This window comes from Falco naumanni, chromosome 3 (genome assembly GCF_017639655.2).
Source record: "Falco naumanni isolate bFalNau1 chromosome 3, bFalNau1.pat, whole genome shotgun sequence".
Lineage (NCBI taxonomy): Eukaryota > Metazoa > Chordata > Aves > Falconiformes > Falconidae > Falco > Falco naumanni.
In genome coordinates, this window is record NC_054056.1 from 81,404,527 (window position 1) to 81,432,503 (window position 27,977).

General features: G+C 40.3%; 1 protein-coding gene across 2 annotated transcripts; it reads left to right on the plus strand.

Annotated features, from left to right (window-relative positions):
* RDH10 (retinol dehydrogenase 10) lies at window positions 1–26,950 on the plus strand. 2 transcript variants are annotated; one of them, XM_040585532.1, is made up of 7 exons: window positions 1–653; window positions 1,189–1,421; window positions 21,554–21,652; window positions 23,033–23,178; window positions 23,506–23,637; window positions 25,548–25,700; window positions 26,498–26,950. In XM_040585532.1, exons 1-6 carry the CDS (start codon window positions 365–367, stop codon window positions 25,669–25,671), a joined length of 1,023 nt encoding a protein of 340 aa, XP_040441466.1. In that variant the 5' UTR covers window positions 1–364; the 3' UTR covers window positions 25,672–25,700; window positions 26,498–26,950. The 2 variants fall into 2 exon arrangements, with proteins under 2 accessions (XP_040441466.1, XP_040441465.1); XM_040585531.1 differs by having other exon boundaries at window positions 2–653; window positions 25,548–26,950.
* Window positions 26,951–27,977: the final 1,027 nt, after the last annotated feature.

Here is a 27,977-nt window from a genome sequence, read left to right on the forward strand (position 1 = left end):
AGCGGGAGGCGGCGGCGGGCGGTACGGCGCCGTGTCCGGGCTCCTTCCTTGGTGTGTGTGGCTGAGGCAGGGCGCGGGACCGCGGTGGCGCCTGGTCCGAGTGCGAGCGGCGCGGAGAGGGGGGAGCCCGGCCCCGGGCGGTACGGTGGGACCCTCAGCGGCGGGAGCGGAGTCGCGCTCCTCGCCTGCAGCGGGAGGGTCCCGAACAGGGGCGGCCCCAGGTGGGGGAGCCGGGTGGCGGTGAGGAGGAGCCGTCTCGGCCGCGTAGAGTGTCCGCGCCGTCAGCGTCCGTCCGTGCCCTGCGGCTCCGCGGGCGGCCGTGCCGGGACGCGTGGGTCACCCCGCGGCGCTGGGGTCCGGCAGCATGAACATCCTGCTGGAGCTCTTCGTGGTGACTTTCAGAGTGCTGTGGGCTTTCGTGCTGGCCGCGGCCAAGTGGCTGGTGCGGCCCAAGGAGAAGAGCGTGGCGGGGCAGGTGTGCCTGATCACCGGGGCGGGCAGCGGCCTGGGCCGCCTCTTCGCCCTGGAGTTTGCCCGGCGCCGGGCGCTGCTGGTGCTGTGGGACATCAACACGCAGAGCAACGAGGAGACGGCGGGCATGGTGCGCCACATCTACCGGGAGATGGCCGAGGCGGCCGCCGCCGCCCCCAGAGGTAAGCGGCGACCTGCCGGAGCTGGTTCCCCGCGCTGTCCCGCGGCCCGGGCGCTGCCCCCCGCCTCCCACTTGCCCAGCCGCCGGCCTTGCCCCGGCCCGGGGGGGGGGGGCGGGGAGCAGTTAGCCGGGGCGGCGTGCCCGGCAGCTCCAGCCCGCAGCCGCGCTCACCTGCGGCGGGCAGGGCAGGTGGGAGCGGCTCCGGAACGGAGCCCGGCGGGCGTGGGGTCGGCAGACGTCCCGCCGGTGCCCCCGCCAGCCGGGGCGGCCTGGGGTCCGGGCCCCGCGGTGCGGAGCAGAGACTGGCCCGGGACCCGGCAGCGGCTCTGAAACCTGCAGCTCTTCTTACAGCGCTTTGGCAGCAGTAGTAAATAGATGAGTCCTTGTGTACTGTGGTGATACCGAAGTAAAGAAAAGTTTTCTGTAACGGGAGTGCGTGTGCTGCTCCCACTCGACTACTTGCCTGAGTGTCAAAGTACAAGTAAAGACTTTATCTTCCCCCTCCCCGTCCCCGTTCTCTTGTCTGTATTCCCTAGGAGATGGAGAAAAAGATGCGCTGCCCCCTTGCAGCTTGCAGGTCTACACATACACCTGTGATGTGGGCAAAAGAGAGAATGTCTACTCGACAGCTGAGAGGGTCCGCAAGGAGGTTGGTGAGGTGTCTGTCCTGGTTAACAACGCTGGTGTGGTCTCTGGGCACCATCTGCTGGAGTGTCCTGATGAGCTTATTGAGAGGACCATGATGGTCAACTGTCACGCACACTTCTGGGTAACTATAAACTGCTTTCTGCTGCCCTTTTTGTTAGTTAACCTTGAAAAATTAGCTGCTGTTGCTTAACTCCTGTCTCCTTGAGTTTTGCACTTCCTTTCATTTGCAAGCTCACCACTTTAGGGGTTTCTTATTTTTAAGTTACTGTTCTAACAGGAATGGTGGGTATTAAAATGATTAACAAATAGTCTCAAATCAACTATATCCTGAGTTCTAAGTCTTGTGCTCTTTTCTGTAGCCTTGGATATGAAATCCTTTGCAAGCATAACCTCTGAATCTGCTTAAAGGTTGTTACTGTTAATGAACGCCTTTTCAGCCTTCCTGCCATAGTTTTCTGCCAGTGTGTTAGCAGCCTTAAGATGCTGTTTTAATGATGGTTACAATAGCAAACTTTCACATTTCTGGGGAAAAAAAAATACTGAAAACCCCTGCTGGAAATGTTGTTTGAATTGCCTTGGAGGCAAATTGTTCCTTTTGAGGGCTGGGAGGAAAGGCAAAAAAGATTTCTCAAGAAATCAAGCCAAGAACACTTTTTCAGGAATCTTGTGTATTTGTCCTCATAGCTTTCTCTGGGAGCTGCTGGTAGAAGAAAATCTTTAATGTGGCTTCTGGGGTGATGTTGTCTCCATAACTAGCAAATCCTAATAAAGGAGAACAAACTGTGATATTATTCTTTTTGTCTATCTAAATCTTGTTTCACTGTATGATTTATTTTTAAACCCACGATAGTATGAAGTTACATAAATTTGAGTGTTGAAGGAGGGCATGATGCACACTTGGGTTAGCATTAGCTGTCAGACTGAGCCCATTGTTAGTATTAAAACTTCTTTGGTCCTTCAAATAAGGTTATGAAATACACTTGCATAACAATCAAAGGATTAAGCAATCTGAAATATACTTCAACTTAAGCCCTCTTTGGCTAGTCTTACCTTTTCATAACAAAATTTTGTAAAATGCTTCATCCTCAAAACTTAGGAGGCCCTCCCAAACCTAACTTTTTTAATATGGAAGTGAAATGCTGTTTCATAACCCTAAAGGAGCCCCTTCAAGTCTGCGCTGTGAAACACTTAATGGCAGAGCAGTCTTTTCCCAATGTATAGTAAAGCTTGCAGAGAGAGTGCTTAAACTTAAGTGCACATGGGACGGTGTGTTTAGAAACTCTTTTAAACTCCGAGAGTATTTTTTTTCAGGCAATTTGAAAAGTTCCGAGAAAGTTCATACGGCTTCTTACAACTAAGAGCTCTGCATGTTCCCCTTCATAAAAGTTAAACTGACGCTTAAGCAAACAAGAGATGTGCACTAGATTTAATGACTGTTATTGATGTGGTTTAAATGCTGAATTGACAAAGTTTCCAAGAACTCTAAATTATGACATCACCATGAATTAAAATATGGGAGGATCCTAAATCCTCCAGCTGTTCTTCCTTCAGGCCCAAGTCATACAATTATTTATAAAATTGTTTCAGAGACCTTTTTAAAGCACCCTCTGTGTGTTCAGAGTCTCTTACAGTAATAGAAAGCTATACTTAGAGTCTAGTATTGCTGTGATTTGGTTTCCATAACAGTTTCATTCATCTTTAAATGTTACATTGTGAAGTGACTTTAAAATAAAAAAAAAAGACTCCAAGAAGGTATAGTTAGATCTGAACTGTGGAACTTGAGATCTTGGCTTAAGCTTCTAAGGAGCAGTCAACACCCTTTATATTTAACTGAGGATCTGTTCATATGTACGCTTCCTGCAGATCCTGTGTCCTGCTTTGCTTCTTTTATTTTTTGCTGTTGGCAAAGCTTTTTTCCTTGTCTTCCCCTTCATGATCCCAGAAAAGATTGGCTTGACCAACAGTGGGTGGACTTCTGTTAAAAGTAATAGTACTTAATTCATAAGATATCATCTGAATCAGCTGATTTGAAGCCAACTTTTTTGATGCAAGTCAATGCTAACTTAAATAGAACAATGTGTCTAGATGTGTGAAGTCTTATGCAGCTAGTCTTTTCCATGTCAGCTAAACTGGTGGTCCAAAAGCAAAGCTAATACTCTGGAGCATTATGTAGGCTTTTAACTATTCTTGGAGGGTGTTTCGTCCAAAAAGCTGTAAATGGATTTTATAAAGACATGGATCTTCCATGTAATATTGCTTCAGTAGTTAAGTGTCTGTACTTTCTGGGATTTTGTTGGGGTTTGGTTTTTTTAATGTGTTACAGGGGAAATTCATCCTCAGCCCTTGATTGTTAATCAAGCCTCAAGGTGCTTCTATATAAAAACAAAAAATGGGGCTCTAGTACTGTCTCCTTGAAACATCTGAAATAAGATTGATTGCCTGCTGTCCATGCAGAATGCAGGTGATCTGAACTTGCTTTGCTAGCAACTATGATCTGAGGGCTGCCTAACTTCTGTAGCAGGCAGTGACGTGGGAGTCTTGTCACTGGTTTGCTGTTGTGACCCCAACTGGGCTGTGTACCATATCACAAACTGGCAGTCAGGAGAGCCTTAGCAGCATGCCACAGCCTAAACAGATGCTTTCCATTTTGCTGACATTCATGATTTGTATAATCCTTCCTGCGAGTGTTCTATATAAACATGTCACCACTGCATCATGTAGCAATTTCCACAGCATAAAATCCACTGCAGTATTAAAAACCTGTTATTTCATGCTGTGATAACTTGAATGCTTCTGATATTGAAAACACAGGGACAAAATCCATTCCTGGTTTGAAACAAGCCAGCTCTGGTTTACTATAATTTGCAGATGCATAAAGCTGTACCAGGAGTGTAACACTATCTTTCCTGCCAGTCTGTTGTGAGAATAATAACTTACTTGGCTGCAATTGTCAATTACTGGAACAGAACTTCTGCAGGCAAGGAAATTTTCTTGTGGTATGTCACGATTCAGATTTGAAAAACATTAAACCACAGTGTAAGATAAAGCTGTTTAATCAGTTTTAAGCAAATATAGGAATAACAGTTTTTCTTTCTTGTGGTTTTACAATAAAGCTTAAGTGAAGTAACAAAATACTGTGTTTTAAACTGTAGAAGTGTATTTAATAAAACTACTGTACAAACTCAGGATAATTTTGGATTTTTGTACCTATGCTAAGCCTTTTTTCTTTTTTGCTGGAAGAATAAAGCTGTTGCTGGTGAAATGGGTATTATTGTACATCAGCATAGCACCTGGGAAATCCTTTTAGATTTGGCCATTGAATGGGACTCATGGAGGGACAGGGACAAGGCAATGATCAGGATCTGTGAGGTTGTGTGACATGAAGGCCCTTCTGTAGGGCAGACTTTCAGTATTAAGCTCTGGGAACAGTGATGTTTCCCCATCATGTGGATCCTCCACAAAACTTTCAGCTTAAAGCTCTCCTAGAGTTCTCTTCAACTTACCAAAAGGGGGAAGCAAAAGCATTCAGCTCCAGTTCTGCATATTTATTAAAATAAAAAAAAGTCCACATAGTAAGAGACTAGGGCCAAGAGTCTGAAGACTTGTGAACTGATAACTTAACCAAAGTAATTATTTTAATTTGCTTAAACTTGATTTTTGATGTTATGTGGGCATATTTGTCTTTGTAAGAATTGAATAAATCTTTTAGGTAGCCTGACATTGGTACAGGAAGAAATAAATACTGAGTAAAGAGGGAAATATTACTCGGGTAATTAGGGCATTCGTAAATAGGCTAAAACTTAAATGTACCTTGGAAAGAAAGTTAATTCAGAGTTAATAAGTCAAATGTCTATTTATGCAGCTGCTAAAGCCTTGGAAAATAACAGTAGTTTATAGGTATCTATAGTTTATCAATACTTATACATTGTTATTCTGGTCTCTTCAAGCTCCCTGGTATTAAATAAAGCTCACTCATGCCTATAGTTTGTTTAGTTTAAATATGGAAGTATTGCACTTAGTGTGCACACAGAACTTTCTGCAGATGAAAAGACTGCTTAAGTCATGTTGTTTGAAACTACCATGCTGAGTCTTGTGGGTTGTTGGCATAGCAGTTTCATTTTTGTCTTCGTTTTTAGGATTCTAACATCTATGATCAAATATAGACACTATTTCACTGACAGGGTAGCTAGCTATATTTAGCATTTTGCATGAATGGAATTACCTGCTTTATAAATTTTTTTTAAAAAATAATAAATTTATGTATCTGAAGATGCATAAGTTTACTTGAAAGTTTAATCTACAACTTTCTTGACTTTTGAAAAACGAGTTGGATCAGATTCAGGAAGAACATGTGCATGTAATTCAAAAAGTGTCATCAAAACTAACTCTTCTCTTGCAAAATGATTCCAACTACATGCAACTAGTAAATTACCCTGGACAGCACATGTGTTTCATATACTGTGGTACCATGCTGGGTAGTGGATATGAAGGAAAAGCAGTCATACTCTTAGCTATGGAAATAGTCATATTAGTTGTGCTTAAAACTTGTAAGTGCTTTAGTATGGTTCTGCAGTTGGTATGTTCTTGGGTTCATTTCTTAAGAAAATAGAGGGAATCTATCAATTGAGAAAATGCTGTCTTCCAGATGCATGCTCTAGAAAACTGCACTTTCACATTTGCTAAAGGAATGTACTTAACACAAGTTTTAGGAAACAAATGGGTGGAGATATACATTTCTGGAGCTTGAGTGGGCCTAGGACTACTGGCCCAGAGCTTGCCTCACAGATTTATTCTGTGGCCTACCAGGAGCTTGTGTCCAGCACTGTTATCACTAGCATACAATCTTGTAACCTGTATCTTGCAATCTGTAATCTAGCCTTGTAGTCACATTTTAGTTGCTGTGATAATTTAAAAAAAAAAAACCCAAAATATTGGAAATTTTCCAGTTTTCTGATGCTTCTTTGGGGGGTGGGGAGGGTGGGCCACCAATGCAAACCTTTTAAAACAATTTAGTTAGGTATCTGAATGTCTAAGCCAGGGGTCCTCAAACTTTTTAACCAGGGGGCTGGCATGAATGAAGTGGCAGGCAGTCATCTGCGGCTGCTTGGTTTCCCCCCCCCCGCCAACCCCCGGAGGGAGGGGGCAGGGTTTGAGGACCCCGGTCCAAGCTTTGGCTGTAGAAGTGATGATCTTATATCAGTTTCAGAGTAGACATGGGTGAAGATAAAAATGATTCTTCAGACAATGTACTCACCTGAAGAGTCGGCAAGTTGGGATGGGGTGGTAGGAGGGTCTGTCTTAAGCAAAATGCCCTTTCATTTGCCTTGTGTAGGAATCACATGAGTTCAGGTACCTATAACTGGGATTCCAGAGTGCTGCCCTCTGAACTGTAGCTGTTCTACAGGTTACTCAGTGCTTGTCCTCGAGGTCTATTGAGGTTCTTCAGTTGTGGTTCTCCATTGTCTACTGTATCATGATGATAAATGAGTAGTTACGTATCAAGGAGTCTGAGCAAAACAACTTACAGTATTCTTGTTTAATTAGCAACACTTCCATCAGGGCAGTGGGAAAATCTTATCAAGGATCCTTTGAAAATGTTAGAACACCAGCCTTCCTACACATACTTTCTGTGCTACAGCATCTTATTTGTGTGGTGAAGAATGCTGACTTCTTGATCAAACAGCATCTGAATTCATGCATTTCCCTTCCTTCTCTTTAATGATATAAAGTATTTGGGTTTCATCCCAGTCAGTTAAATATAAAATGACCATTCAGAATGTTTTCCTTAAACTGCTTCGGTCACATCAGTGCTTTTGTGACAGCTTCTCGTAGGCATACTTTGCAAATTAATTTGCTGCACTATTTGAAAGGTGGATGGATCTTAGACTCTGAAACGATAGAGATTCTCAGATTGTGACCTGTGGATTGTTTGTGCCTGTAGATTGGTGTCTAAGATGGTAGCATAAGGTGTGATCAGCTAGTTACTTCCATGTACTAAACTGTATGAAACTTGAAGAGTTTAGGTGAAAACAGTAATATATTTAACAGAAAAGCAATGTGAAAGTTCCATTAAGGAAAAGGAAAGTTGTCCTGAAGAGACCATGCCAGGACTTCTCAAACTACTTGAAACATACTTGAAGTATCAGTCAGATTTTAGTGGCTTGCAATTCTGTTGCCATCTAAAATAAAGCTAGCGTTGCAGTATAGCTCACAGAGGTAAGACTCTGGGATAATCTCACTCTTCAGTCTTCTGTGACTGTTTCTGAGGGTCGGAGACTTCTCAGCAAACTGTATGAACGCTTTCAGGATTGCTAATCTACTCTGAAGAAATGGTCTTGGATGAGCTATTAGTGCAATGATTTAATTCCTCCTCCTTATAGAATGGGGCAGGTCAGCTGAAAAAGCAGACTTCGAAGACTGACTTTGGTCTGATACTATGTTGATACTTGTGAAGGATTTGGGGACGCAGGCAAACCTTGAATGGAATGATAGTCTTTGCCAGCACAGGGCCTAACCTTGCTAGAAGTGGAGAGAGTGGCTCTTCTCTGTTTCAGTGAAATAGTCTAAAAGATTGCATGTATGCCTTTCTTGTCCTGTGGAGGTTAAGAGAGCAATGGAGTTTAAAGTTCCATAAAGTTCCAGATTCTTCTTTCTAGAAGTTATCTTATGAAAAGCAGCTAAATTAATGAAATCTCATTATGTTATTAAATTTCTGTAATAACCAAGCAACAATAGCAGACTTCTAGAAGACAGGAATGTTCATGTGCTGAATGGTGGAGAAAAGCAAGCCTAATTATGGTGTGGCTAAGTGTCCTGCTAACCCAGCGTTTGCATCACTGCCTAAGACCTGTCTTGACTGATCTGTGTGGGTAAGCAATCCTTTTCTGTAGCTCTCAGTGTCATCAATTACTCTGACTAGACAAGTTGAGGAAGGATGAATGGAATGTTTTCTAGCACCATCCCTTCCATTTTAGCACTGAACTTTTAAAAACTTTTCTACTTTTATCTGTATCAGCTGCAAAGTAGTATTCTTTCCCAATGCTTGTCGTGCTTTGATTTCACTTCAGGGTTTTTTGGGGGGGAGGAGGGAAGGTTTTTCTTATGTATCTCTAGTACTAAACCTTTCCAGAGTCCTCTGTATGTAAAAGCCAGAGCATCACTCTCTTGATAAATCTTGCTCCCTTGACCTTTGAGGTTTTCTGGCTATTCACACTGATGGTAAAACTGAGTTACTGATACCTGTCTGTCTTCTGTGAAAAATGGTAGAGGTCTTTCTGCCAAGGCAAAGTGAAGCTGATTTATGTGCGATGCTCTATGCTTTTTTCTGTGGTCTTAGACTTCTTAGTCTGTTTAAAAATTTTTCAAAATGCAAATACAATGTAGTTGAATAGGCATAGATTTTGAGACTGGTAACATCTCAGTTTCTGAGGGGTTAGTTTGAAAGAAGATGTCACAAACCGGGGAGAGATTTACATCTGTGCTTACACTTCTGAATGAATAGTCTGTTCTTGTAAATAATTATATTAGTGTAATGATTTATATGCCAGCCCAGTCAAATTAACACTTGACACGAGTGAATTATCACAACTGGAATGGGAGGGCATGGTAGGCCAAGGAATGCCAGAACAACTGTGGAGCCAAGGTGGCTGACTTGGTGTGAGCCTTTTGAAATTCAAGTTTGTTTGGCTGTTGAATTCTACACCTAAATGTGCCCTGGTGCTGGTCACTTCTGCCATCTGTTTGAACTTGTGTGACAGCTTCTTGAGCACTCCCTTTTCAGCCTTGGCTTGGAAAAGTGCTTGAGCATAGGCTGAGAAGTAACTTGACCAAAACTTCTGTTGACTTAGGATGAAACTATAAGGCAGCTTAGTGGTGGCAAGCTGCCATGTGGGACCACCCGTTGAATCTGCATCTTACTTTGCACTAGGGTTGGTATTCCTCAGATCCTCGGGTGAGCCAGTTCAGCTCACTAACTTGTCTGGAGGGCAGGGAGGAAAGCTGTTCATTTGCTTGCCCAAGTTGACTAGTTTTTTCATTTAAAGACTAGAATCACTGCATCAACATTTCAGACTTGGACTAGGCAGTGTGTGTGTGAGGTGTTTGGGGAAAGGGTGAGGAGGGATAGGATAAAACCATGTAGCTGTGTACACAGGATATCTGCGGCTGTCTAATGAAATGTCATTCTTGGAGACATTTTTCTGGAATAGAATTTACAGGCTCTAACTAGTTAAGTAGTCATAAATGGGTCCAAGGTCTAGTAAATCTGACACTGGCTTAACAGTCTGAATGTAACAACTTGACTTCAAAAGAGACTGCAATATTTTAATTACACACTTTTAAAAACCCTTAGATAAAGGTAAGTTTTCTGAACACATCAGATAGTGTTGTGTTAACAGCTCTAGCTTCTTTGCCTTGCACTATTACTATGATTGCTGTTATGTACCGTTAACAGTAACTATCTCTGTGCCTACTGCACTGTGCAACTTCTCTGGAAATCAGTTGTACTAACATGGTTTGAATGTGGAAAAACCAGGCCAGAGCCACGTTTCAGCATGTGGGAAATGAGCATAGATTCTACAGGCAGGCACAGGAAGGAAGTACCTCTCTGTCTTTGAAAACTCACCCCCTAAGAAAGCGAGCAGTTTGCTGGTCTTTGGTTAAAATGCCTGTGCAAGTAGAATTCTTGAAAATTGTATTAGTTGCTGTTTAGCTGTATTAGCTGGAAGGTTTTTTTGTCATTTTAGCCTTTGTTGGCTTATGAAGCAAAAGTTTACCTCCTAAGTCTATTTATTTTCTGTACACCCTTTTTTTGGGAGGGTAGGGATAAGTATGAAACAGAAACACCTTGTTTTTTAAAAACCTCTAAGCTCAATGCATCCTGAAAATGTTACTTCTCATTCAAGGAGTTACATAAGAAGTTGGAGCCTTTTAGGGTCTTACTGTTTCCTAACTAAAATTTGAAGCTACCTTTCCATTCAGCTATAATATTTTCTTTATTTTTGTTTCTGCTAAGAAAGATGGTTATGTAAAAAGGAAAGCTTTCCTTCTAATCTTGTTCCTCTTGTGAGATGCTCAGTTATGGCATAATCGCTTTCTTTTTATAAAGTAATTGATTCAAAAAAATTACTTAGTGACTGATTTGGGGAGTAAAGTGACTCAGCTGTCATCTGCATGCATGTACTATAGCAATTGCAGTGCTATGGAGGTACTGGCCTTAAGGTATCCATAAAACATTAGACATTCTTTTTCTCTTTAGCCACTTCTTGAAAAGTCTGTTATATAAATCGTAAAACATGAATGATGACTTCATATTTTCCATAAGTAGTTCTGACAGTACTGTTTTCTAGTAATTTTTTGGAAGCATGCAGTCTAAAATACCAGGTTTTGCTAAATATTCCAGAGGATGACTAAGCTTATGGCAAGCTGAAGAAAAATGTGTGTTTAAAAGTTGGATTGGGTTCTTGTTCACTGAACAGAATATTCTGAGCTCTTATCTAATAATTGTTCTAAAATGAATTTGTTTTGTGGCTTTTTCACTGACTCATAGGGACATGTTTTCATTTTTGTCAAGATTATCAAATAGCTAGCAATAAATAACTGCTCTCCAAATGGCTGGACATTTGCTGCAAACTTGTGCTAATGAAGGTGAAGGACTAATGTGTTTGTTACACTAATGTCAACATAGCTCTGAAACACTACAAATCCTTTGACACGGCCATTTGTCAGTATATAAACAAAGTAGAATTTCTAGTCACTTGACTTCAACAGGGATTAAACCAGCTTTTGTGGAAAGGAGTAGCCAAGTGTTAACTTCTTGAATCAGCAAGATACAAGATCTTGACCAGCAAACTCTATAAAGTAATTTCAAATTTGGCATTTGAATAAATGCAGGTTAGGTCATCTTCACTGATAGATCTGCCTGTGGAAGAGTACAGTTGGTGGTGCTGCCTACTGGGATTGTAACTTACACTCCTGTAAATTCAGGAACTTAACTGAGCTGTCATGGCTATGTTGGAGCTCTGTGTTGGTCTTGGGTACATGGAAAGCTCAAATGCTGACATGGTAGATCTGAGCAGAAGGATTCACTTTCTTTAAACTGCCTGTTACTTTTCAGTGGCTGCTGCCAACTGTGTAATACTTGCTTTAAATTTAATAGCAGTTGTGGTTTCGTAGCTATGAAGTCTGAGTGTAGCATGAGATTAATATTTACAGAGAATAAATATCAACTTGTCTAATAAGATGCCTTTGGGCAGGGGGGAAGAGATCAGCTTTTGAGCATGAATACTTTGAAAGCTTCAGTTCTCATGCTTTATTATGCCTTAAATTTGTGCTGGCTGGAGAAATCTGCGTGTATACATTTGTTCCCAAGATGCACTTCAGTCTAGACTTGTGTCTTGCTTCTTTTGCAGCATAAGGCAGGCTAAACTCATAGCTGAACCTCCAACAGCCCTCTTACCACGTCATCTTACCTCTTAGTAATCCTTATGAGTTTTTAGATTAGTTTGGCATTTGAAATCCACAACAGACATCACTGGCAACTTGTGTGCTGCGCTTATACACTGCTCAAGCAGAGACACTGTCTTTCTCCCTGTTCATTGCTAGCTGTCGAGAATCCAGTATGATTGCTGTGTCCAAGATTTAAAAACCATTAAAATTCAGGGCAGGCAGAATTGTCTGTGAGGGCTCAGAATATCCTTAAGTGGACAAGGTAGTGTAGTTATTGGGTGGCATCTAATAGCTGGGGGGACATCATTAGTTTTTGAAAACAGCATGGTATGTGTATGTTCTGAACTCAGCTGAAAAATGTTAATCCCACAAGAAGTTCATCTAGGTGCTCTGCATGGCTTCATTGGACTCTCTCCAGTTGAAAGGACTTGAGACCGAAGGAGAAGTGGAAGTAAAACAGACACTGTTTCAGACAGAGCAGGATAATTTACTACAGGCAAGAGCTCCCGTAGGGGAGATACAGGAAAGATAGGGCAGAAGAATCAGCATCCTTTCCCGTTAAGATTCTGTGTTGATAAGGACGTAAGGACAAAGACTGCAAGGTCTGTGCTGGCTTAGGAACTTCTTCCTCTGTGCACGAAAGAGGAATAGGCTGTTGAGCAGGGAGTTGGTATACTGAAGTGGAGAATCACAGAATGGTTGAGGTTGGATTGGACCTCTGGAGGTCATCTGGTCCAATGCTCCTGCTCAAGCACGGCTACCTAGAGCCGGTGGCTCAGGACTGTGTCCTAACGGCTTTTGAATATCTCCGAGGATGGAGATTTTCACAGCCTCTCTGGGGCAAGCTGTGAGAATGTGCTTCATTTTTCATAGCCGTATAAGATCAAAGATTTGCAGACTCTGGAGGGAAGAGGTCTAAATATACAATAGGTGATTTAAACAGTGATACATACTGCTGCATATGTATGAAGCAGTTGTACATCAACAAGGTAATGTCTGCAAGTACAGATGAAAGTAGAAAAGTTGGTGTGCGTTTGTGGCAGTATATATGCAAGCATGTCCATTAAAAGCAGCTGGATGCTTCCACAGAAATGACTGGTGGCCTATGGTCATTAGAAGTATCAGACACTTTACAGGACAGGCCTGATGTTTGAGGGTGGAAATAATTTTAAAACTGCGTAAATCTAAAATCTTTTTCCTCTTATGAAGAAAGAACATAAAAGGGAGCACAAAGATGGAGACTGCATACCAATAACATAAAGGCTTTAGTTTCCGTTTGCTGGTATAGAAGTCACAAGGGTAGTTCAGCTTGAATACCTGAACTTCTTTCATGCCCCAAAAGCATAAAGTAGTGGATTCTCTAAGCAGAAGTGAAATGTTCTTAAGGAGAAATCAGGGCCACCTTTGGCTTTGTTATATGAATCTAACCCCCTGCCCTAGGTAAAGCTCAAATCTCAAAATCTAGACCAGGGGTCCTCAAACTGTTTATCCAGGGGGGCGGCGCATGGATGCAGTGGCAGGCAGTCATCTGCAGCTGCTTGGTTTCCCCCCCCAGCCCCCCGGGGGGGGGGGGGGGGGGGGGGGGAGGGCAGGCAGGGGGGTTCTGTAAATACCGGGGGCTAGATTGAGGACCCTGGGGGGCCGTATCTGGCCCACGAGCTATAGTTTGAGGACCCCTGCTCTAGAGTGATGCACTGGTGGGGGATGCAGAAAAGCTCTGTGTAAAAGACCTGGAGTTTAATTAGCAGCAGGCCCCTGTAAAGCTTAGGTAATAATACCTTTCCCACCTTGATTCTCAAGAAATTATCTGAAGCAGGAATTGTATTAGTTTAGGTAGCATTCTTGAGTACTTAACCTACACTTCAGATGAGAAGAACAGAGCTGCTTTCTCTTCCAGTCCTAGTTACCCAATTTGGGGTAAGATAACAGGAAACGAAGCATTTAAGAGAAAGGGAAGGGGGGAGACAATGTAGTGACATGATAAAGCAACAGTAACAAAAGTTTCTGTTGCAATGTCCTTCCCGAAGCCCTTTTCATATCTCACTCTCTGTGGGCACAACCCTTTTTCAACTAAGCCTTGTTAACAAACTATACAAAAGGCAATTTAGCCAGGCAATGTTCAGTTGCCCTAGGCATGGCATAATTAGTTCTAGTAGTGAAGAGTGGAAATCAATGATTAATGTTTGAGAGATAACTAGTGGTATTAGTTTCCTGTGATTATTTTTTTTTTAAATAGTATTAGTTATCTTATCTTTACTGTCTACCCATTGTAAACAGCTTTGTGGCACTAAGTTCTGATTAAGGAAACTACTTAATTCAGTTTCAGTTTTCTGCTGATATACTCAACATGGGTTGGCTCCATGTAAGAGGAACCACTACAATAACTGAACCAATCACAGCAAACAGTTAACTATTGGCTTTGAAAATTGAAGGAATTTTTGAACTGGACCCTAAATAACTACAAATGCTAAACAAGGTAGTAAAGTAAATGTGGACTGTAGCATACTTGTTCTTTAGCAAATGGCATGACAGATGTTTGTTATTATTAATAAACCCACTTACAAACTTCAGTAAGTAAGATTTAACCTAGTTTTGCACAACTTTGGTGCTTCTCAGCTGATTAAATATGTCTGTCGAGAAGCAGGGCATTTTATTTTTATGGATCAGTCATGAGGGTGGAAAAAACAGGAATGTTAATTACTGACATGAATTAATAATGAATTAAAAAAAACCAAGTGATTCAAGTAATAGTTTGTTTTTACTAAGCTAAGACTTCATGTACTTCAAAGCAGTATTTCATACAGAGCTGAAGAAAGGAAAAAAGATGCTTATTTCTCTGTAAATCAAATACAGTTTTAAATTAACTTTGTTGCTTTTCATTGTGGCTTAATTCTTCATGGTATTATTTACTTTATTTTGTTACCTTCACCTCTTAACCTGGGTAGATCTTATCTGTAGTTTCACTCTGCAAATGTAGGATATCCAAAGTGGTGGGGGTGGGGGGGGTGGCTTTGCTTCCTTGTTACTTGTCATCATTACAGACTTCTGTTTAAGTCTATCTTGTTCTTTCATGAGCTTCTGGTTGCAAGGCAACTGTAACATTATTACTGTGCATGTATGTTAAGCATTAACTGCTGTTGCAGTTCAATATTAAAGGAATCCCCATGGCCCCAAAACAGTGGGTTTTTATGTGAAGGACAAATAAAGCTTTAGTGGGAAATTGAAGATTGTGTTGCCTGCCAGGAGCTAAATAACTAAGGGACTCCTTTTGAGATGAAATATTGGAAGGTCTAGCTTTTTTGTTTTGAGCAGAGGGCCTGTTCAAGCCACACTTGAGGGCAATCCTTGAATAGTTTCCTTTCGTGCTTTGAATCCAGCTGACTATGGAAGCTTGGCTTGAGGACATCACGTTTATATCATGATCCTTTTTGCTCCAAAAGGATCTGGGTAGACTCATCAAAAATTCAGAGAAATGTGTGACTTTTAATTCATTACTTTAGGAAGACTGGGTAATTCTGGCCTATTTTTCATTATCGTTTCTTGAGAATAGAAACTGAAGATCAAAAATAGTACTAATTTCCACAGCTATTCAAATATTTACTTAGACAGTGGCTAATTATCCAAAAGGGACCCAGCACTTCTTGAAAACAGTCAGCAGAAACATCTGAGATCCTTTAAAGTATGGCTTTGGTCCCTTATGTTAGCAAGGTCAACAGTAGTTGTAGACTTCTGTCTACCTTCTGCATTCAGCCTGTTACTGGCAAAGCAGTGTCCTTTGTGCTGTGTGGTCTCCCTAGTCTTCAAACTTGGCATTTTCATGTAGCCTTAGCACAGTTTCTAATCTTACCTTAAGCTGTTATTTTGGAGATGTTTGTATAATGGAATTTAAGAAGGATGTGGAGATAATGTGGGGAAAGTTATTGAAATGACAGTGCAAATGACAAGCAATTATTCTCAGTTCTCATTGAAACCAAGTAAAAAAGCTAGGAGGAATATAAATGGTTAAACCCAGGCTTGTAACTGAATGGTTTGATGCATGAGAAGGAATTTTGAATATTATAGCCTTTAACTTGAATAAATTCTCCTTTGGGAGTTCTAGGGTGTATTTTCAAGGCCTCTTCTAAAACTGTTTGGCGATGGCTTTCACTGTAATCCTGTCAGTGAAGTTTTACCCTGTGTTTTAAAATGTATTTAAAGTAGCTATTTTCTGAATAAGCTGAGCTGTATGGCTCTAGCTGAAAATAACTTCATTATATTTACTGATAAGCTTGCTGTGGGGTTTTTCTGCCTTTCAGGCACCTCTCTTTCCCTTTTAACATAAAGTAGTGCATTAATGCTATACTACCAACTTTGGACAAACCTATTTTAAAGCAAGGCTGCCATAGCCTGTCTGCAGAAGAGTTAAGAGGTGCGCTTCTGTCAGACCTTCGTGCATTCCTTCTCAGTTACTGGATTGGAAAGAGAAACCGGGGCATGTGGAAATCTGTATTTCATTCCGTGGCGGAGTGAGTGCTCACATGCTGTCCTACACAGGAGTAGGAGAACCTGCAGCATGTCCCGATGTGGTCTGTGAATAGTGGGAAGAAAAAAAGGCTGAACATCCATGCTGAGGGAGAGAGAGGGTGTAATGTGTATTTTAGATGAAAACTTGGGGCAACATTTTCTTGTCACCAGCTCTGTTGCTTCGTGATAGTAGTTATAAGATTAGCTAACACACATGGTAGCAGGCTGTTAATGATCTCTGGTACCTTAGTTCCCAGAGTTGGCTGGATGAGTCCTTAACTAATCACACCAGTTTTGCTTCTTGGGTCTGACTGAATAGTGTTTAACATGAAGATGAAACAATACCCAAATGCTGCACTTGTTTGCACTGTTATGCAGCTGTGCTGGCAGTCAGGAGTAGCTGTGGCTTGGGAGGAAATGTCATATATGTTATACCAGTACACCACTGCTGTGGGTAACTATAGCAAAAAATAACCATGCTCCATTCTCCTTACCTGAAGGGCCTGTATGGAAAATGAGCTGTTCTTGGGCATAAAGGAATTTCTGCCTTACAGTAAAGCAGCTTGTTTACACCATCAAAATAGTTTAAAAGAGCTGTTGAACATTGACAGAAGGTAGAAAGTATGAAAAAAATTACTGTAGTGAAAAATACATACTTAAAGGACCTTACATGTTGGTACGTGCTTTATTTCCGTCTTTGATATAAAGACAACTCTCTAAACATGAGGTAGCAAGCACTTTTCTACTGTGGTGTGCTTTCTGCATTCAGTATCCATTGTCTTGAGCTGCATACAGCTAACATTGTTTTCTATGGATGCTTGCTTTCTTCTTTAAGAATAATTAATCCAAAATTTAATTAAAAAAATCACTTTCCCAAACACAGTGTTTCTTCATATTCTCATTTGCTGTATTTAGACTAATTTGTCTTGACATTGCAGCTGTGCTGTTCTTTGTGTTGCACAATCTTTTGAGTTTCATTAAGAATGGAACTAAAGAATTTGGGGAAGGGGAGGGAAGAAGTGCTAGACTGTTAGAAGTTAATTTGCCGTAAACCAAAATGTTGAGAACAGATTACAAAAGCTATGAAGTGACATGTAAATGCTTGTTCAGTTTCACACTTGTGAGAAATAAGTCATCAAAGCTGTGTGCACATGAAATAGATGTTTGATTACAGCTACTGGGAATAGTTTGTTCTTACTGGTATATTCAGAAGCATAGAGGAAAATGCTTAGAAGATTAGGGATTGATCTCTAGACTCCAAAAAGCTTAAAGATTGTACTAGCTCAAAAAACTAGCTCTACTCTCTATTCAGAACACTTTTGTGTGTTCTACCTATCCTGTCTAGTTGCTGTAGCTAAACTATACTGCAGGTTAGAAAATGCATATTTGTACTAGGCCTTTGGGGTCTTTCATTTTTTCTAAAGAAAAAAAGAAAGAAAGAAAAAGCTAATTCTGAGTAAAGAAGATGCATAACTTTACATTTCTTGATGTTGAACACTGCATAACTTCCCTGATTCCTCACTCTGTATCAGAACACAATTCTTTTCATCCACTATATTCTACTTAACGGTTTCTCCTCAGCGTTGAAAACTGTTAATGTTTGTCATTAATAAAAGACCTAGTTCTGACTTTAAGTACTTAAAAATTTTGGTTAAATGTCTTCCTCTGCAGCTGTGAGAGGTAAAACTGAAACCTAAAGGATCATATCAGAAGGCAGATAGTTTGATTAAATCACTTGATTTGAATTATTTTTGGGGGCCTGGTTCATGACCTCTAATGTCATGGTCAAAACGTATTTCTTGGTATCTTCTAATACTTTTGGGTTTTTAAATGGAGGATTATCATGCCCATGCATCACCTTGGAAGGCTGTGCTACCTGTTCAGACAAACTCCAGATGGGAAGGCCACCCAGGAGGCATCTTGCCCTGAACCAGTCAAGCTCTTAACTAGTTTCTCAGCAGCACAAACAGCACACAGAAGACTTCAGGTCTGGTAGGCAGATGTAGCTGAAGCTGAAAGAAACTAGAAACAAGAAACTAGGTTGATCTGGTTTATGTAACAGGCAGAAAAAACGGGGACCAGAGTATGGAGGAAGCTGCTTTGATGAAGGAAGTGAGCTGTGCCAAAAGCTCAGTAAGAACACTGATTTATTTGGGGATTGCTTATACCACGAAAGAGAATAACTTCACTTTGGGATTGTTTTTCCCAGCAAGAGAAGGCTGGGAGGAGCAGTGGGCAAGCCTTTACTCTGAGACTGGAAATGTGTCCCCCCATAGGGTGTGTCTGCCTCTGACAGTGCTTGTTTTCAAGTACTGACTCCCAGCTGTTGCAGATGGCTGGAGGATGGCAGCAACCAAGATGACTTTCTCAGATATCCATTTAGCTGAGATGTTGATAGTTGACTGCTGAGTTTTCAACATGTGATGGTTGTGCTGTCTTTATAGACTGCCTCAGCTTCAGGTTTTAAATGGATTTGCAGGATGATGTCCCATGACGACATACAGGGGCCTGCTCTGAACAGGCTGTTTCAGAACAAGGTCTCGCGCAAAGATTTCCATGAATTGCTAATTGTCTTCAGAGCAGAGGAGCTGTGTTTTTTCCTATGTGGCCATAAATGGCCTTTTAAGAGATGCCTTACATGAAGTGACTGTAGTTCTGCTGCTGGAGTTGTTTGGTCTTCACTTGAATTCCTGAAGACGTCACCCAAAAGTGTCCTCAGCAGGGTTTATTCGTCATCTGCCAATTTCCTCTTGGTTGGAAATGAGTTACTTTAGCCACAAGCTCTGAAAATTCAGTCTTTGTAATCTTTACGCTTTGAAGTAGTGTTGCTTAGTTGAGCAGACTTTCTGAAATATACTGCTCTGCAGTTGTTCTGGTTATTTCCCATATCTATCTGTCTATCTATCTATCTGCCTGTGAAAATTCTCTTCTTCAGCCATAGATATAGACACTTATGGACACCTTGTTATAGTTCATCATGTTTAAAAAAAGAGAAAAGGGGAAAAAAAAGCAGTGCCATAGTAAAGATAATAGAAACAAAACCTGGTGCACTTGGCTGTTGTTTATCTCTTGGAAGAAAACACTGATTCATGCCTTGAAAGTGGTAGGGGAAAAAAAAAATATCTATTACTACTACTTTCCCTTCTTTCTTTCCCCCAAGACAAACTCCAAGGCGAGTGCCCCTTCATTTCTGTAGTTGCTGTGGTTTGCAGGCAGAGCTTCAGTCTGCATTATCAAGCTTTCTGGCAATGTGAGGTGGCAATCAGTCATTCCAATGTGATGTGGACAGATAACTGAGACGTAAGTGGAAACTGCTGACGGAGCTGACTAATGCTCTGGAGGGAACTAAATTGTTAGCAGGACGGAGTTGGGAGCATGGATCTCTTACAGGGATATCACGGAGCATCAGGGCTAGCATACGCACCGTCGGTGTTGGGGTGCATAAGGCAGGCTACGGATTAATAACATACTGTAAAACTTCAGTGCTGCCCAAGTGAAGCCTCTTACCTTTTCAGACTGCACTGCCCTGTGATGGCTGGGCTTTGTTGCCATGCAACATGGGAAGAGAGGCTGAAACTTTGTGTGCCTGGCACAGATTAGTTTGAACAGCAAACTAAGTTCTTGTCTGAGGCTCTATATAAGAGGTTTAGAGATCCCTGCCATGAGGAAAGAAAGACATGCAAGGCAGCTTGCTCACAGATTATTTTTTATAATTAGCTTCGTTATGCAGTTATGACAAAATCTAGGAGTTGTTTGAATCAACAGTAGAAAAGGCAAGGAGTCAGGAGGTCTGTTAATCTTCTATCATCTGCCAGCTGTCCAGTGAAAACACTCTTTTGTGTGATGTTAGGAGGTCTGGATTAGTCATTTAACACCTGCAGGCAAAAATGTTGTACAAGAACATGTGAAAATCATTAGAGCAAAACTGTCCTGACGTCTGTGATTGGAAAATGCAGACAGCATAAGAATGGAATTAGATGGATTCAGCTGTAGTTTGCATGTCGTTTTAAGAATGCAGCTGACACAACTCAAACCAACAATTAGGCAAGTAGCAAATATTTAAGGGGTGTTTGCATGTTCTGAGTTTGGATCCAAATTACACAGGAAGACCAGGTTTCTGGGAGGATTAAGCACTTGTGGTACTGACTAAATTAGAATAGAATAATAGCACTGTCATTAATAGATTTATATTTTAACTAGGGTTGTTTATGATTAAAAAGTGTTGTCTGAAGATCTTTGGCAATTTGAAAGTGATCTCATAGTATACTGACAACCTAGAAGCTGAAGTAAATCATAACTACACATACCATTTTACTCTTTCATTGATTTTTTTTTTTTTTTTAAGCATATATGGTGGTCAGCTTAGCACTTATTTAAGAAATGAGTGTTGAGTCAGCTTCAGAAAACAGGCATGACAAGGTAGGTATTCATTCTAGCAGGGGTGATCTTCTAGCAACCCGCTTCAATTTATTGCTTAAAATTTAATATTTTAAAGGTGTTAACTCTGAATTGGCTTTTTAAAACAGAAATTAACTTTGTTATAACAGAAGCATAAAAATTGAAGGTTAAAATCAAAATTACATCTTGAGACTTGCTTTTGGTTTATTTTACTTTGTTTTATTTTGAAACTCTTAAAATAAGGAATTGATAATAGAAAATGTGGGGTTTGTATTTTTATTTAAAGCAATGATGATGGATACTAATAAAGTTGGAAAGTAATTTACATTAGCAGATGTTTACTGTATTATATATAAAAAGTAACATCAGCAAAAGCTCTGCCTGAAGTATTTCTTTAATGTAAAATGCCCGAGATAAGTTAATTGGATAAAACTAGCTCATATCTAACTTAAAAACACTGTCAATAATTAAAACTGATAATAGGCACTGGTCTTAACACAGATGTGCTGGATGGTGTAATTAAACACTTTGCATTCCTTTTTTTGTCTTAAAAAAATGTGACTTCCATTTTAGGGTCAAATTATCTCTTTCTGATAACTAGTCTCTTGCAGAAAAATAAACATGTCTGAGCTCAACTGATCCTTTAACCTTAGGATTTCTGGAGCTACAGTCCTTGCTGCCTTGCTGTCTGAATTCACAAACAAGGTGTAGATTTTCTGTTGGCATTTTTTACTAACTGAGAAGTTAAAAATCCGTGCAGTGATCGTACTATAAATTCTTGATAATAAACTGAGATAGAGGTTTTGAACAATTGTCACTAATGTAGTATGTTTGCGGTGTGGGATTTTTTTTTTTATTTTGAGGGGTTTTGTTGGTTTACTTTTTTTTTTCTTTTTTACTTTATAGACCACTAAAGCGTTCCTTCCCAAGATGCTGGAAATGAATCATGGACACATCGTGACAGTTGCAAGTTCCTTGGGATTGTTCAGTACTGCTGGAGTGGAGGTTTGTTAAAGTACAGCTAACAATAAATTTAGCACTTCTGGCTTAAGATAAGATCTTTTGTATTATCAGCTAGAGAAAATAAAGTCAACTTTTCAAAGATACTTGGAAACTATGGTGCTGAGTACCATATCAAGGCATGGCTCCCTGTGGGTGGGATCCACATGACTCAGGCAGCCACTGTATTCACCTGCTTTGCAGGTGGACTTGCCACTTAGCGTGAAAGCCTAGGATGGCTAAGGATTTCAGAATGCTAAATATATTTGAATTACCTGATAAATTTAGGAACCTTAAAGGTGTGCACCTACCGACTCCTGTCAAGATCTTCAGTCTTAAGCTTGAAGCCAAAGGCAATGGTTTTCAAAAGTATTGCTTTCAGTCTGCCGCTTCTGTGAGGAAACGGCTGCCAGCGTTCCTTCTAGAATATATGGCTCACCTGGTTTAATAGGCTCCTAGTTATAACCATTAGGTTGTCTAGTTGCTAGCAGCTGAGAACACCAGTTTGTGAGGCTTGTTTGGTATATAAAACTAGGTTAGGATTAGAGCCTATTATCTTGCTCTTGAGGTCATTAGCACAAACGCAAGTGTGAACAAAAGGTATTCAGTTAGTGAAAATTAATGTGTGTAATGGAATAATGGTCATATTACCCTGTTAGTACAGGTTTCTTTCTATATGGGTAAGACTCAGTCCAGGACCTTAAACTGCAGCGTTTCATAACAGAAATGAATGGATCTGGTGTAACAAGGCTTTTAGAGTATTTACTGTCTTGAGAAAACTACAAAGAATTTCCTAGACTGTGGGTGTGACCACCAGCAGAGGTGGACACATCCAACAGAAAACTCAAATGCTGCTGCTGCCTATGCAATTATTTTTTAAACGTTGCTGAACTTAGTATTTTTATGAGATATACAAGCTATATCCTCTGCTGAAAATTAAATAACACACTCAAATCTCCATTATATCTTCTGTTGAAACTATCTTTAAAACTAAAGTATTTAACTGTGTTACACCTATGCCCTGCCAACTCTCCAAGCTTTTTCAAATGTGACCCAAGGTAGTATTAGGTATCTCAGTCTTTTGTTGTAACGTTTAATATTAAGCAAACTGGTAATCAGAGTAACTTGCCATGTGAGCCTGCCTGATTCAAAGACTTGATTCCAAGGTAATATCCTCCTACATTCAGCTTTCCTGCTTTCATGATTCTATGCTAATTGCCTTAAAAGTATGATGATAAATGAGTTCACATCATTCAGTGGGTGTCTTTTGTTGTTGTTTTGAAAATCTGTGCAGAATCACCTCAGATATGCTTTGGCTTTGGACATGATTCGTATCTGTCCTTTTTAAGTTGCCTTTTTTTTTTTCTTTGTTCATTGCCAACACAGGATTATTGTGCCAGCAAATTTGGAGCTGTAGGTTTCCATGAGTCTTTGAGCCATGAATTGAAGGCTGCTGAAAAGGATGGAATCAAAACAACTTTAGTCTGCCCTTATCTTGTAGATACAGGAATGTTTAGAGGGTGCAGGATCAGGTGAGTAAAATTTCCGTTCTGCTCTGTGTTTGTACTGTCATAAAAGTACTTGAAGGTAATGAAACTGTTACCATAAAAATATTAAAATATGTATTGTATCTGCTTTAATATATGTTAGTGTGAGACTCAAAAAAGAGGCTATCTAAATTCATTGTCTTCTTTTGTACTTGGGCAACACAAGTTTGAACTATGATCTTTGTAACTTAACAGTGAATATAAAAAATTGTCCCTGCTGAGGCATTCCAAAGAAAGTGAGTTAATGAACTCTTCACTGAGATCTGCGGTCCTTTATGTATCTTATTAATCGGTCTTAATCAAATATTTCAGAAAAGAAATTGAGCCTTTCCTTCCACCCTTGAAGCCAGAATACTGTGTGAAGCAGGCTATGAGAGCTATCCTTACAGACCAGCCAATGATCTGCACGCCTCGCCTCATGTATATGGTCACCTTCATGAAAAGGTAAGAGCAGAAGTGCCAGTTAGTTGGCAATACAATCTGTATAATACTACTAAAATACATAAGCATGTCTACTTTCTGGATGTAAACACCCTCCCACCCATGCAGACCATAGGTGCTGTTTTGTTAGAATTCATGTCTCTCTTGGCTTGCATGAATGTAGGTTGTTTGCTTGGGAAGCTCTGTAAAACTGAGATTCCATTTATTATGCATCCTTCTTTTACAATTCTGGTATCTCCTATTCTCCTGAATTTCCTATTTTCTCTTCAACAGACTTTTATTTCATTGTTTAGGTTCCCACTTAGAAATGGGGCATGAGATAGCTTCCAGCAAAGGAACATCTAGCTGTTTGTCTCTAGAACCAGCACGTAGGAGGCACTCCTGCACATTCTCTAGGACTTGCATAGATATGGTAGATAAACTGAAAATCTGTGTGTTCAGAACCAATTTTCAGAGTCGAAGTTTGGAGAAAGTGCTATTTAAAGGAATTACCTCCTTTGTTCTGTCTAACACACTGCAGTTTTTGGATGGGAACCCTGTTTAATCTGTAACCAAACTGACGATTCAGTGATGCAGAGTAATACAGAAGTTGGCTTAATTCCACTAATGCAACATCACTTGCATTCTAGTTTACAGAGAACAGCTTCACAGCTGTCTGTCTTTTTGTTTTAAATCTGTAGTGTGTAGCAGGAGCCTTTAAAATACAGCATTTTCTTATTTTTGTTCTGCAAGGGATGGTTTGGAACTGAGGACCTTGGTGACTTTTATTCCACTTGCAAGTCAGTGGTTCTCCTCTGCCGCAAGTTTTTATGGTGGACAGGCTCACCAAAGACTAGCGGAGCCTTCACCACTCACCTCTTTCTTGGATACGTGTCTCTTCTGCCAACAAACCAAGGCCATTGTCAGCATCTTTAAGAACTAGCTTCTTCAACCAGAAGCTCAGAGGATGCTTCAGTGCTCTCTGCACAAGCAGTGCCTTGTGCTGCAAGTCACATCAAAGGCCCTCCCAGTTTTCTTGGTTCAACACTTCAGCTTCCAACAGGGAGATCAAAGGTTCGGCATAATCCATGCCCCAGGCAGCAGGACTTAGATCAAAGGCCCTCCAGTCACTACTGCACAAGCAGTACTTCTGGCAGTGAGGACACCTGTACCAGTGACATCTACTTCTCAGTGCTTCAGTGGTCATAACTCCTAATGGCTAGGTTCTGTGCGCTGCTTTCCACTGAGTGAGTGCTTGCCACTGTTTCCAGGGTCTGAGGAAATCCCATCGTAGGCCTTCACTAGAGCCCCTGAGTACTACACTTGAAATAAAAGTAACGTTTTGTAAACGTGGGAAGGAGGGGAGGGGTCTGTAGCCAGGTATCCATCACATAGTCATCTCTTGGAATTTTATCTGGAGGGGAAAAAGGAAATTGCTCTCTTTACTCCGGACCTCTCTTTTTGAGGATGGATGATTGAGTTTAGAATATAAATCAAGGTTGCTAGACATCTGGTGATCAAAGAATGGCATTAACTAACACTAATCCCACATTAAAGAATATCTTAAACGTCTGATGACCTCTGCTGATGTGGCTTTGAACAGATGCTTTGCTTTTAGGCCTTCTGTGATGCCCTTGCCCCCCACCTCTTTAAAACAAGCTATCACACTGCTTATGAGGAAGCAGCAGAAAATCTGGTGTAAGCTGGAGGCATGCAAATAAGTAGCTGCTTCCTCCTTTTTGCTTGCCTGTGTGGTTGGGGCTCTGGAGTTTCCATTCACTCTGTAAGTATCCCTGTGAATTAAAAATGCTTTTAGAGTCTTAGAAGCCTCTCCAGTAGCTAGTATGGTGCTTTTAAGGTGACCAAATACATAGTGTAAGCATAGGTTTTGGTTTATGCTGTCTTCTAACGATTTTATAATCTCTTTTTCACAGTATTCTGCCCTTTGAAGCAGTTGTATGCATGTACCGATTTTTGGGAGCAGACAAGTGTATGTACCCTTTCATCGCTCAAAGGAAACAGGCTACAAACAACAATGAAGCAAAAAATGGAATTTAACGCTGTTTGTGATGGACTAACATTTGTAGGTGAATGCGATAATGTTACATGACTGAATTGCGAAGTGCACTTGCATCTAACAGATGCAAATGTCAACATCTTACTGTGGCATTCTCTTGGGTCCTAAACCTGTGTATTGAACTCTAAAAATCAATGGTTTTTTTTATATACTGTAAATAAAACTGACTAGAGTACTTGGAAAATGTGATAGGTAAGCAAAGTGAATTTACAATGTAGCTGCCACGATTGTCCTTTAGAATATCACTGTATGTACAGTAAACTAGTCATACTACTTGTAGGGATGCACTGTGTGATATCTCTTCCTCAGCCTGCCAAGGCTTACAAGAGCTGTCTCCCAACTAGAAGGTGAAATGTTTCAGAAATTGTTTGTCTTTCCCTATGTTATTTGGGAAGGGGAGCAAGGGTAATCTTGCAATTTAAGCTACTGCTCATGACCTTTTAGCAAATTCAAGGACAGTTTCTGAATGCATCTCTTCACTTGTTCACCCAAGCTCTCTAAAGGACACATGGCCAAATTGTGGTGTAATTCTGTTTTGTAGCAACTGTGTGTGTTCTATTTAAACAAAGATAAAAAGAAATTTGCAAATCTCTGCCAATTCAAAGTCAAGTGAATGTCTCAAATACTCTCAGAGCAAACTTCTACTGGGCATCTGGTTTTCTAGGAATGCAGTCAATGATTTAAACTGACTTTTTTCAAGTCACTTGATTTGAAATATGCTCTGTTCTATTTCCCTCTATATCAGAGTCCAATCTGCTTTTATGACTATATGTTTCTTTTCTTCCTCCTCGTTCTTACTTCTGACAGACTTCTCCCACCCCCCAAGGAAGCTGTTGTATTAAATTTCTGCAACTGGACTTGTGCCTAAAAGACAAAGCAACTCAGCTGAGAAACAAACTGTTTATGTAAGTGCCGGTCATATGCCAGTTATTAGCAAAGGAAAAATAGAACAATGCCTAATGCAACTAACTCTACATGCAGAATATGGAAGGGTGTAAAGATTTTTTTGAGTTGTACTCACATTGTAGAACAGCAAATGACATTTTTACAGTATTTTTTGTAAAGCGAACAATTTTGTGCCTTGAATTTGGTAATCTGTATTAGTGAAGCATTGTAAAAGTGAACTACTACCTCTGTATCTTAATGTACACCATCCACTTGTAAACTACTATCAGACAAATTGTGATTACTTTTTTAGAATGTCTTGTTAAATAGTGACCAATGCTGTGGTTATTAAAGCGAGCCACCTTTTCCTTAAAACACTGATTGGAATTCTTCCTTTAAAGACTAAACTAATGCAAACTAATTATGCCTGTTCCATAGCTCTCTGGTATCAACACAGTTTCACTAGTTATTGCTCAATTCCTGTATCCACTTTGTCAGCTACATGGTTTACAGCGTAATCTATCTCTCAAATCTATCAGTAAGTATTGTTTCTCTAGTTTCTAAACTCATCGATGAAGTAACTGGTGAAAGAGCTTTTGAAGAATATTCATTTCTGTTTTCCATGGAGCTTCATTTAGATCTACATAAAAATGACCTGGTGTGGGTGAAGTTTTAGTGAAATAAAAAGCAAATGTAGTTTCAGTACAGCTGTAGTTATCACTGCATTTACATATATATAGCACATATGTATAAAATAATAAAAAAATATCTTTGTGGAGAATAGTGGTGTTAACTGAGCCTGTTTAGAAATTAATCTAAAGTAGAAAAAATTGTTTACATGAACCCTTACTTCGAATTCCATGCTCTTTTGAAAAATCCTCTTAATGACATCCCCAGGGCCAAATTAACTCGCATGTTCTTCTAGCAAAGTCACTAAGGCAAGTACAGCAAATTTCATTCTATTACACAGCATCATTTTAATGCATATTTGTTTTTCTAAGAAGTCTGAATCTATAATGCTTTGTTGCAATCTATATTGCTCAGAGTAAAAAGCAACTTTTAAATTTTGATATATTGATACTCAAGATACTTATTAGCATGACAGAAAAAGGAAAAATAAGCTGGCCTAATACCAAGTTTCTATAAAGCATCATGCTGATGTACAATGGTTGCAGACTTACTTAAAAAGAAACTTTCAGGGCTTATACAATAATTGAAGTAGAATTCTAGATGTTGTCATCCTGGTTGCTCTGAATTTACTACCATTCCAGAAACATCATGATTCATCTCAGTTCTTGAAATGTGTGGCTGAGGGATGCAGCTTGTGACTGGTATGCTCTGCGAGCATATTTTTAAAACTTGTTCAGACCCTTAACTTTTAATCTTCTACTAAAAAGTCAGT